Source organism: Aptenodytes forsteri, unplaced genomic scaffold (assembly GCF_000699145.1).
Source record: "Aptenodytes forsteri isolate BGI_AS27 unplaced genomic scaffold, ASM69914v1 Scaffold287, whole genome shotgun sequence".
Classification (NCBI taxonomy): domain Eukaryota; kingdom Metazoa; phylum Chordata; class Aves; order Sphenisciformes; family Spheniscidae; genus Aptenodytes; species Aptenodytes forsteri.
Window position 1 is genome coordinate 3,481,377 of NW_008794854.1, and position 12,570 is coordinate 3,493,946.

The 12,570-nt window shown below is 38.8% G+C and overlaps 1 protein-coding gene across 1 annotated transcript in view; it reads left to right on the forward strand.

Moving 5' to 3' along the window:
- Positions 1 to 289: 289 nt before the first annotated feature.
- BTLA (B and T lymphocyte associated) overlaps positions 290 to 12,570 on the forward strand; it is a 15,618-nt gene continuing 3,337 nt past the window's right edge. The window contains exons 1-3 of the mRNA XM_009274600.2: positions 290 to 359; positions 10,487 to 10,795; positions 11,893 to 11,928. Coding sequence (XP_009272875.1) covers positions 290 to 359; positions 10,487 to 10,795; positions 11,893 to 11,928 — 415 coding nt within the window. The remainder of the gene's footprint in view (positions 360 to 10,486; positions 10,796 to 11,892; positions 11,929 to 12,570) is intronic.

Here is a 12,570-nt window from a genome sequence, read left to right on the forward strand (position 1 = left end):
TTGCCTTCAATCGCAGAGGAGTTCTGAGATGATGTGAGATGATCAAGCAGTTCACGTTTCAACCACACAAAAAAGAGACAACTGCGTAACCACTCAGATTTTTTGCAGACATATTGCTTCCCCACCCCTTTCTGCACTGTCTTGACAGAAGAACTAGAAAAGGGAATCGGCTCAGACATATAGCCCAGATAAACCTAAGAGGATGCAAGAGGCCATCTGAACTGCACTTTCTAAACCCGCGGGAACCTCTTCTCTCTACCATGCCCAGAGAACGAAGGCTCCTCCAGTCATGTTGATAAAAAGGATCTTACCGTACATCCTTCTAGTAATGCTGGCTCAGAGCAGCGATCAAGTTTACGGTAAGATGTGGTCTTATAATTTAATCTGTCTGCAGTTATTAAACATTGCAGGGGGAGAACAGAAACCAAAGCAGTGCTTAGTGTACCTTGGATATAATCTGTGTCTTATTTTATTACTATATCAGAGTCTTCTAATTCGATTAAAGATGATGATGATGATGACGACGACAATAGTTGAGAAATATTAGGTAACAGTCTAGACCAGAACTCTAGCACTTGGGGACCAAACACATCTTGCTTTGTGGCCAAAGGCTCTGCCTTCATGGGGTTTGGCAGCATTCAAGCCTCTGTTTGAAATCCAGGAATCCTACTAGCTCTGAACTGGATCCAGAAAATTGTCCTTACTTATTTAGCTTAACTCCATCTAATTTTCACCCTGCTTTCAACTTTGAACCTCCACAGTTTTTAACTAGAGAGGCTCTCCTAATTTGGACTGATGCGAGAACTACCCTGTGCCCAGTATACTCCTAATATTTTTACTAGAGATTATTTTGTTTCAAGTTCTTTCCTGCTAATATCATATAGGAGACATAAATTTTAGTATTGAAAGGAAGGCAGTCATACAGAAAGGATAATAGCTAATGTAATGGATGCGCTCAGCTGCTGTTGATACATTTCAGATACATCAACTGATAAATTGATCAAAATAACATTTGTTATAAGGCACTGCTAAAATTACACAGACAAATTGAATTGGCTATGTGAAGCTTAGTTGACATGCATGACTAACTCTGCAAATCTATAGCATCTTTTGACACTCCTTGTTTTTATGAATAAACAACATCATTAATACTAACAGGAAAGGTTAAACAAGCATTCAGAACATCTGCCTAGGAAGGGAAACCCAAACATTTAGCTTAAAGACATGAATTACCAGGTCAGTTAGATGCAGCGGCTTCTTAATCAGGGTATGATCTGAGCTCAGGGAGGCTACTGAATTGCTTTATATTTGATTTTCAAATGAATAAACCAACATGCTTCTGAAGGGGGTGTATCTAGAGCTGATAGCCTCCTTCATACCCTAAATGGAAGCATCTTCTGTTCTTGTAAGAGTTAACCGCTGTTTCTATTAACTTCATTAAATCTGCCTGTGTTATTAGTCCCTCACACAATCACCTCTCTGCATCATCCCGTATAGTTCACTAATACATGGACAAACCCTCCACACTCATCTGCCAGGTTCCTAGGTACTCTTTTTAAAACAGAATGTAATTTCTGTTATGCTGCTTATCACATGAATCTTGTTTACACAGAATTTATTTTACTAGGTTTTATTCTTTAATCTACATCAAGACTACTTGGGGTCCTCTGAGAACAATACTGTTTCCTTCTATACACCTATATTACTACAAATATCAGGATCATGTTTATAGGAGCATTACAGAGAGAAGTTTTGCAAGTCAGTCTCTACAGAACCATGATGTAATTTTTTTTTTTTTTTTAATATATTTTAGCCATAAGGTTTTGAAGCTTGTTTGGTTTTTTATTTGGTTAGAAGTAAGCTGATAATTGAAGCCAACTTATTTAAGCCTTGTATGTTGCAAATCTATCCAAAGTTTCCCTTACTCCTAACAGGAACAAAGTTGACCACTCAGATTTCATATACAAAGTCAATAACCAGCAAACCTCTTCTAAATTAGGGAAGGAGAAGTAAACTTGTTTCTGATAACTCACAAGCAGAAGGACCTTCTCCCCCTTTACCCCAGTAATTTTAGTCCAGTTAGACCCTGTGTCCTTTGTAACACCAAAGAATGGGTTGTTCCCATCCAATCTCACAAAGAGTGGTTGTTGCTGTCTGGACAGCATACACAAAGTAAACGAAGCTTTTCATCCCAATGAAAATGAAACCCAACAAACCTCCCCTCGTTCCAAGAAGCCCCAGCCAGTAACTAAGTACACGCAAGCATGCTCACTAATGGTGGGCACGGTTCTCGGGCTAAAATAACACCTTGCTGTTAGGCCTTCTTGTGGGATAGCCTGAACATGCTGACATTCAGCTAAACAGAAGTGTTCCGTCTTCAAGTTTCAGTCATCAAAATATAAAGGCATATTTTCTGCATTTACACACTTTCATCAAGGATTAGTTAAAAAATGATGCAACTCTCCGTCAGCTACCTCAGCAAGCAGGTTGGCTTTACAAATACTACCATTGCCAGAAAAAAAAAAAAAACCAACAGAAAACCAACAAGAAACCCAGAAAAACCTTCATTGTACATCAAGTAAATAGAAAAAGTACACTACTGTATCTTTAAGATGGCATGGGAAAAATTAAGTGAAAAGGACTAAAATTAGATTTCTATTAGCAAAATGACATTCTTCGAAAAATCTAAATTGTGGTATAAATTTGTAAAATGACTAAATTAAATTTTACATCATTCCTTGAAAAGCCTTCTCTGAAGCTGGGAGAAGTCTGAAAAAGCCCTATCCAGGTATCACTTAATATGACTTCTGAAGTGCTTCTCTTTCTAAATGCACCTTACCTAAATTCAAGAAGGAAGCATATTTTTCCATGAGTTCTCCTCACAGCCTGTTTCTTTTTTTGTTGTTAAAATTAACAAAGTCATGAAGATCTCAGTGTTAAACATGAAACCCCAACAAATCTATGCACTTTCTGGTTTAGTTTTTGTGCTATGGCCCCAATCAGAAACTTCCCAGAACATCGGACCCAAGTTAAAACCATTACTAGTGCTTCGTTGTGTTCACAGGCAGACCCAAACATAGGATTCAAAACTAACTGCAGACATTTATTTTTCATGAATAATTGACATTTTGTACCTCAGCCATTATCTGCCTCAGGGAATGATATATATGACTTGTATTCTATCCCATCCCTTGTTCCTCTTTTTTTTTTGTTTTAAAGGGAGGAGAGAGTGAAAAACAAAGTAAAGATAAATCCTTTTGAAAACAAATGCCTCAGACAGAAATTTCAATTAATAAGTCCTAGTTTACTGGAGTTGTTCTGAGTTCTTAGATGACTAGGTGTGAATGACACCATTTACAATTCAAATATTAGAAGGCTCAATTTTTAGCTATCATTTTTCTGCTAATGGGTTGAGTTAGGTAAATGGAAAGCCATCTCCATTAAACCTCTTTTGTTTGCTTAATGAGTCATGTCACGACTATATTTTTTAGAACACAAGAATGAGAAAAAAAATTAAAACTGTTTTTTATAAAAGGAAGTATTGTCATGGGTATTGCCCTATTGTACAAGTTATGGAATACATGCTTTCATTTGAAATCCTTATCCTGGCAGTACACTGTACAGAAGATTTTCCTTACCTGTGCAAATTAATTTTTGGTGCAGCAGAGCCTGGCTCACCACAGCCCGTTCAGAAACACACTGAAGTGATCTAAAAGAAAACATGCTTTTGGTCAATCTGAATCTTACCGAGGAGTGTAAGTTTGAAGCTGATACATAAGGCTTCCGTATGTTACAGATTCTTTTACCCGCTTGAAAACTGCACATTCAGATATTCATCATGACCACCAATATATGTGTCATTAAAAACTGAAGACTCTGTATAAGACCTTGTAACTGGTTTCAGGTCTCATCTTGTAACAGTGTTAAAAAAAGGGTAATTAAATTTATCTCAGAAAGCACTTTCACGTATAGAATATAATTGGCAGACAGTGCATCTACCACTGACTTCTTATAAGCCACAGGAGGCAGCTGATAGAAAAAAGTTAAGATACACTGTCACAGGAAAAGTGCACCAAGCCATCTTTGTGCTCATTCATTAATTGAAGTTTATTTTGTGTTTGTCTTTCTAATGACAACCAATGAACAGAAAAGGTTCTCCCTCATTATCAGGTGTGTTGATTTTTTTCCCCTTTAAAAAAAAAAAAGGTATATCCCTCATTCTCTAGGATATTATGGTTTATATTGTTATTTAATCCCAAATCTTCACTGACACCAATTCCTGTCAAATGGCCTTCACAGGAAATCTGTGAAAGGTATTTTAAAAGTTTGCCTTAAATATTTTTTTCTCTATAAAAAAGGTCCCAAATCTTTTTGTTTTTAAAAGGATTTTCTGCACTGCTTTTTGTCCACTTAAAGTTTCTTGCCGAGTGAGGTGTGATTTAGGAGAGAGGAAAGGTTAATTAGAGATTTCAGAGCATGTTCATTACGAATTCCCACACTTAATTACTAGAGAAAAAAAAGGCTGGGTTATAGGAAAAGGCTTCAAAAATAATTCAAACTAAGAATTTCCTAAAGCCTGAGAAAAAAGTTTAACTCTTATTCACTCATCTCTTCTGATGACATTGTTCTAGAACGTCCCCAAATTAATGACTAATAACATTTACCAAGGCCTAGGTTTCTTCCTAGCAAAAAGTTGAAAGCCTGAAGCCCAGGTCATCATTCAGCCATCAGTCATTAACAAGTCACAAAAACATACAAAAGCAATTGTGATTGTTTTTAATGCTCCAAGCATTGTCTTGTAACCATTAAGAAAACCATAATAATTAACAGCAGCCTAAAGTCCAATTGCTTTAAGCCTCTGAAAGAAAGGCCCTTTTGCAGGCTCTAGGGACAGTCTACAAATTCTCATACACACTGAAAGGCAAGCAGTAGCTTGTATAGCTCCTGATAAGGAAGTTCAAAAGATTGCTCTATTTGACTGACAGGAGGAAAAAAAAAAACACCAACCCACACACAAATGAAATAGCAGTGTTTACCTAGTACCCACAGGCTTCTTCCAAGGGATCCACAAACAATAACTAAGAAAATTAAATCAATTTCCAGTAAGTTAAATTTCTCCTACTCAGTCTATAGCTACACTAGACAAGAAAAAAAAAAAAACACTATAAACTAGAGGAAACACAAGACCAAGTGCAACCCAGTAATCTCAACATCCACTTGTTTTAAGGGAAAAGAGGAAGAGGATTTATATGCTAGGGTTAATTGACATCAGGCTGCCAAACACTTCCACCTGCATCAGCAACCAGAAATGGAGGCTAAGAGCCAACACGTGTGTGTAGACTGGTGTCATGCAAACTTCTATCTGAAAATGCCTCTGAGGGTTATTGGGACAGGAGGGCTCTACTGCTCAGAAATCCTGGGCAGGCAGTGACACTACTGGGCTGGGTAGCAAGTGCAGTACAAGTTTTCCCACGTGCAGTTCCCAAACCTCAGTGGCGTATTCCATAGGTAACCTCTTGGAGAAAGCAAGGGTGTTGGAGCCAGGCCCACTTGATGGCAGGGAATTTTGCTCTGGAAACACAACTTAACCAGACCCGATTATATTGGAATTATACTAGTAAGTGAATGATCACCACTAGAAGCTGAAGGAGCAAAACCGTGGCGCATGTTGGCATAGGCACTTGGGAAAAAAACAGAAGCACTATTCAAGCTCACCTGACTGAGAGACGTAATAGCACATTCTATTTGAACTCTCTTAAAAATATACTATGTGAGCAAGAGTAATACAAGTAATAGGAATGCCAGTGGAACTGTTTTTTAAAAAACAAATTGTAACCAGGTAAATCCTTTGTTCGCAGTGGAATAGCTCTTTATGACTTAATTGGTAGTAGTGCGGGAAGTTGTATGAGGGAAGTTTCTCGTTGTGGTATCAGTGCAAGTATCAGTGTAACACTTGAACTGCTTATACCTTTCACCTACAGAGCAAGGGCTGCACAAAAACTACTCTAGAAGTATATCCAGAGCTCAGTAAGGCTTTTGCTCAGGAAATTTATATATACCCTCTCAGGGCGTGGCTGCAGGATAATTCAAAACTTTCTGTGCACCCAGTATCGCCCCTGTTCCCTCTCTCTGGGAGGTTCTGCCACTGAGTGTTACTCTAGGTTACACTGACCAGTGCAAGACAATCATTTCTTTAGAGCAATATTTAACACTGATAAGACATTTTCCTTTCCAACTACCCACACAACTAATGGTCATCTGAATCCATGAGGACTGGTAACCCTGTCCCAAGTGAACGCTGTTGGATGTACAAAATTTGCTCAATGCTGATTGGGTGATTCTTCCAAAAGTGACAGTGGGCAGTGATGTGTACTTTGTTGTAAAAGCACCAGATGATTCAAAATCAAGGAAAACATGATGTCCCTGCATTGGAAAAAGATAAGAATGAAAGAGGTACAACAATTCGTGCCCCTCTCCCTGGTTCATAATGATGCTGAATGAGAGAGTCGCTGAAATCTGTTTTAAAACTTTGAGAGAAACTGGACTTTTTGGACTTCTAGAAAAGTTTTGGGGTTTGTTTTGGGGGTTTTTGGGGGTGGGTTTTTTTTTTTTCCCCAAAAGAGAATTTTGAAAAAGATAAAACTATATGATAAAATAATTAGATGAAGGACATCAGAAAATATCTGTTCTGCAGAGACCTGCATATCCTTCTGGAAACACCTGTTACATAGGATTATATCAGAAAGAAGGCTGCTATCAGGACACAATCCGAGCTTTATAGATACTTCCTGAAGCGTTATCTTCCATGGCAATCATTGCTGAAGTAATTGAAATCACTACTTTCTAATTTGAGCTTTTAGTTTCCATTTTCAGACTATTGATAACCATGTGCTGCTACTGTGGTATGACCAAAGTAGATATGACTTACTTGCCTGAAACCAAATCATGCTTTCTTTTAGTCAGAGGTGGAAGAGTCTAAGTGAAAGATAAGTGATCCTGCTTCATAACTATGTCTTTCAGAATGATCCTATTCAAGGGAGCAGAAAAGGGACTAGATGACTGGGCAGGGCATGCTGACCTAACACCTAAATGCTATCTTGTGAACGTGGCCAGGCTCTACACGTCAGAGCTGTTGCTATTGCAATATATTTGCCACATCATATACATTGCAATAAAAAAAAAGTTATGTATATTTAATATATTAAATACTAAATTTAATTATTTTATTCACATTAAATATCATACAATATGTTAAACATTTAATTATTTTATTCACATTAAATTTCATACAATATGTTAAATGTTATATTAAATATATTAAATATATTGCTATTGCTACCGCATCCAGATGGATGGTCCGTGGGAGAATATCTCTTCCTGTACACCACATATTTATTTATAATCAGGAGCTACTATTGAGGCAATGCTGTGGCAGAAAGCGGATCATGAGCATGTCTTGTGTATCAGTGGAGACCATGTAAGAAATGCCATACTGCCTAAGACCAGTGCTCTGTCTCTGGCAGCAGCAAGAAGAAAGGTTGTTCAGGGAGAGCACATGAGCATGCCCACTCTCTGTGGTCCATTCCCCTCCTGTCCCGCCAGCAATGGAACAGTTGCATTGGGGACATCAGCATGTACATCTTTCCCAAGTCCTTTCAGTATCCATTTATGGACCTGATGTCCATGAACTTGTCTCCATGACTACGTACACGGACAGGTGAGAAGGTAAATTCAGCTATATTACCCTGACAGATGTCAGGGCCGCCAGTGATTCAAACTCTACAAGCTTCCACAGAAACCAGTTCCAGTATTACAGTTTTCACAGTCAGGAAGTTTTTCAAACTATGTAAGCAACCTTCCTTACTTCACTTTTAGCCCATTATTTCTCCCCACACCTAACAGAAACATGAAAAACCAGATTACTTCATTCTTCTTTTATGTCTTTACATGATTTAATATGTCCTTTCCTCTCATTGCTTTTCTTTAAACGAAACAACCCCAAGAATTTCAAGCTTTCCTCTATGGCCTTCTTGTCATGTCCATGGTATTTGCTGTCTTCTTTCCAACTTGGAGAGACTCCAAGCATTGCCCCCCTTCTTTCTTGAAGAGCAGTGCAAAAGACTGGACAAGACCTAGGTACACTTACCAGTCCTTAGCAGAACACAAAAGTTATCGCATGTCCGCTGTATATCTTCTTGAACTGACCCTGCCTTTTTACAAATCATTTCTCTAATTTATCTGGCAAATCTAATTTACTGCTGGTTATCTATTGATAGCTTTCTCTCTACGCTAACTAGTGAACTAATATTTTCTTAGTTTTACAATCAATATACTTACACCTGATGTGTTTTCCTAAGTGCATCTCATTCTCTGCCATGACTTTTCCAATGTTGCTCAGTTCTTTTATGCCCCTCCTTAATAACCTGACCTTCTTTATGCTTTTGGAGGCCTCCTTCTTGTCTCAGTGAAAAGTTTGTTCATGATTTAGCCAAGATAGTCTTTTGCTGCACTGCTGTAGTGTAGCTGCTTAGTGCTTGTACTCTCATCATTTATTGGATGGACCACCAGCGCTGTTTACGTCCTTTTCCTTTGTATTTACATCCGATGAGTTCTTATCTCCCAGGTCTCCAAACTTACTTAAGCTTTCTTTGCCGAACCCAACTATTTTTATTCTACTGCTCTCCTTCCTTCTCTTCTTAGGGATATTGAATGAATTAAGGCTTCTAGTTCCCCTTGTTTTTTATCCAGACTTTTTTCATTCGTAAAAAGCTATTGTTTGTACCCAGAGCTATTGTCCTCCTTGTTCATTTTCTCATCTCCATTCAAATTATCTGAATTTCCTCCACTTGCCCCTTCCGCAAGGACCAATTTTAAAGTCCTTGTCCAAGTTGCTTACCTGTGTGCTTTTACCACTCTACTCACCCCACTTCAATCCTCATTTAAAGCTATCCTGACTGAGGGAAAGTTGGTATACAAGGATGATTTCAGATTTGGACCCCTCAAAGCAGAAACTTCCCAGGATGCCAAGTCCCATGAGCAGATGAGTTTTGCTATTGCACATGGCAGAGATATACCAGAGACCACAATTTCTTGCAGTGGCTGCAAATAACAGCCTTACAGTGAATAGCCTTTTCCTCATCACCAAGCACGATCAGGCACATTTGATAGGGCAAAATGAGAACAATATTAAAGATTTAGGTTTAGAGACAGATGAGTGCCACCTAATTTTTAGACACCCGTTCCCAGTCACCTTAAAGAGAGTGAACCGAAAAATCAACAGCAGCAAAGCATTAGCTCTGCTGTAATGAAGGTTATGAATACACTTATGCTTAAAACTCAGTATTACTGAGTGCTCTACAATTTATTTATGGTGTGGAGTAGTCTGAGATTTGTAGAGAAAAGGCTTGCAAACTAGAGGTCATAAATGAAAACTGTTACTCTGGCCATGCCAAGCTCTTGAATATACTACCCAGGTATTCACAAGGATTGCTGTATCACACGCATAAGAAAGCCTGGCTGACGGTGGAGGCGAGGTGTTCGGTGTCGCAGTTATGTGCGCTGGCTGCCTGGCGTCCCAGAGGCTCCGTCCCTTGAAACAGCACTGGCTGCTGACAGACAGTCCCCTCCCGTCTCCACACTGCTCTTTCCTCCCCTATACATTTCTCCTGCCTACAAAACTTGCCTTCAACATACTTTACCATCTTTTCTACTCCCCTCTATCAACCAGAAGATATTGATGTATTTAAGATTTCTTTCTCTGGACTTGCAAGCAATCACTTTCTTCAGTTCACAAGCATGGTACTGTTAGACAGGGTAGGGAAGTAGGGAGCGCGTGGGCATCACATAGTTTTTGTTACTTTTACTTAGCCAGAGAAATAAAGCACCACAGGAAACATGAATCTTTAATAAAAGGTCAGGACATTCAATACCAAGACCCAGAGTTAAGGTGACATACCATAGCTTGAACACTGAGTTTAACAAAACATAACAAAAATAAAAAAATAGAGATAAGGTATATTTGCATTGAATATAATTCTTTTCATTATTACAATTATAAAAAATCTCTACCAAAGAAAAGCCTTTACTTCTGCAAATTAACAAGAACTGTGAAGTAAACAATAATCTGAAGTAAATCTAAAAGTAACAGAAAGGTCTGTGAGAAGGACGACACAGGAAAACCTGCTACGTATGTTTTATGTACATTCTTTCTAAACTATTAAATTTCTAACTTGACTGAGCTATAGAAAAACGGGAAAAAATCATATCAGAGGGAGAAAGTGCATTTTAACAATCCTCCTAAAAATGAAAGAACCAATAGTCTTGATGTTATCTGCTATCACTGTCCCATATAGAGATCAGATCTCCTGCATGTAGACAAGGTAAGTCTTGAGTAACGAGAGAGAAAAGGAACTGTGATTAGTGTTATGAGGAGTATATAGCAGATCCCCACCACCATGACTTTTGTTATGTTTTTCTTCTCTTCTAGGATTTGATGCCACCTATTGTCCAGTTGAAATTCAAGTTAAAAGAAACTCCCAGTACGAAATTAATGTCGGAAACTCTTTGACTATAAACTGTCCATTTCGTTACTGCAAGAAAAAGCCTCTCATGCAGTGGTGCAAGATAGAGGTGGATACATGTGTGCTGCTGAAGGAGGGCAAAGCAGAAGGAAATTCCAACGTGTTTACTCTGGAGTTTTTCCCAGTTAATCAGAATGACAGCGGAATTTATCGTTGTCGAGCAAGAGTGGACACCTTTTCCAGCGAGAGCCATGGAATAAAGGTTATTGTTGAAGGTGAGGCTCCTATGTTATGAAAGAGCCCTTTTAAACAAAAGGGTGCCACATACAGGAAAGCTCATGCATGCTGGATGATGGGTTCTCCCAACATGTTTGTCTGGTAGCACAGTTGTGGTGGTACTTACCACCTTCTTCATGCTTCTATCCTGCCTCTTGCTCCTGGGGAAAGGAAATAACAAAATCAAGAAATAACAGGAGGATCTGGAAGAGAAAAGCAAAGCTGCCAGTACGAAACAGCCATTAGTGGACTATTTGATAATAAAAAAAAAAAATCAGTTGGAACACAAAAAGATTGTGGGAGGACAGCCTGATTGTACGTCTCATGGACTAGCCAGGATGCAAATGGTCATGCAGTAGCAGTCGATGAGGCCACACAACAGCAAAGAGGACAAAACAATTCAAGCGTCTTGTTGAGAATGATCTCTCTTACAACAAACAGAGAAAGTATAGTTTTGTACACCAAGAAGTTCAAGAGCAGGAAAGATTACAATAGCTTTAAATGATCCTGAGGAGTTAAGGGCAAGTGAGGCCTTCACATTAACTTAGGCAGTTGGGATGCCAAGGCTAGATTATGACGAGCCACGCCTGCCCTCCTCAATGTTGCTCTGCAGCTAGAAAGTGATCTGTGTGGCTGCAGTGTCCTACTGACCCCAGGCAGCTGAGGTGTACGATTGTTCTGTTGCCAGTTCCTCTTCTGGTAAGTTAATGAACTTTAAAGCCTTGTTTAGTGCCACACGAAATGCTGCAACAGAGGGAGCAACATCAAAATTTATGGCTGTAATGTGCTAGCAGACACAGTATACGCCCAGCTCACGATGCAAGTTTCCTTCAAAATATGTGTTTTGCCAATCTATTTATTTGAACGCCAAAGAGGTCTGGAAGATAGAATTACTCTGTTGGCAGTGGGAGACCAACATGTCATTCCCCCTTCCCCCAGAACACCCTACCCTTTGCTTTTTGCATTTTGCTCCCTCTTCCATTGGCAGATTGAAGGGGAGCCTTGTAAAGACTTCAGTATGCAGCACAGAGAACACAACTGCAGCGCAAAATGTCAGGTTGCTGTTTCATTTCCCTGTCTTGTTTTTCTCTTTCAGAAAAGTCTGCAAACATTATCACAATTTCACCAGAAGGTAATTTCTGATTCTTATTTCCTCTTTAAGAGAAAGGAACTAATCTGTATTGCTATGAATTTCTGGTTAGAGTGTTTTGTGCAGTCAAGACAAATTTAAACTCACTGCTAAACTACAGTTGCTTTCTTCCCACTTGCACAACATACAGTCTCTCAAGGGTCACAGTTTTCAAGGCTATGACTGTCCAGCATTCAGCATAAAAGGGACAAAGCCAATCAAATTACCTCCTGGTGGTATAATCTACACTTCTGACATGCTCTTTAATATACCAGCAATATACGGCTTATACTTGTAAAGTATTAGAAATCATGCTATACCGTCACTTTAACATAGCCTGAAGTATGGTTTTTACTCAGGCTCGGTTATTGCTCACAATTACAATTGCAAAAATATATTGGAAGTTCAGAGCACTGCTCTAATTCTGACCCTTTGTTTGCTTCTGCCAGCCTTCTGCCATGCATCATTCACCAATTACACTTTCCCATGCACTTTTCCTTCCGGTATCTTCATACTGCGTAGAATGCCCATGGAGATGGTTAGCTGATTGACATGCTGGACCAAGTTAAAGAATGTTTAAGTACATTAAGAAGGCAGTTGCTTCAGAAATACCTAATGCAAAAAAAAAAAAAAAAAAAAATTAAA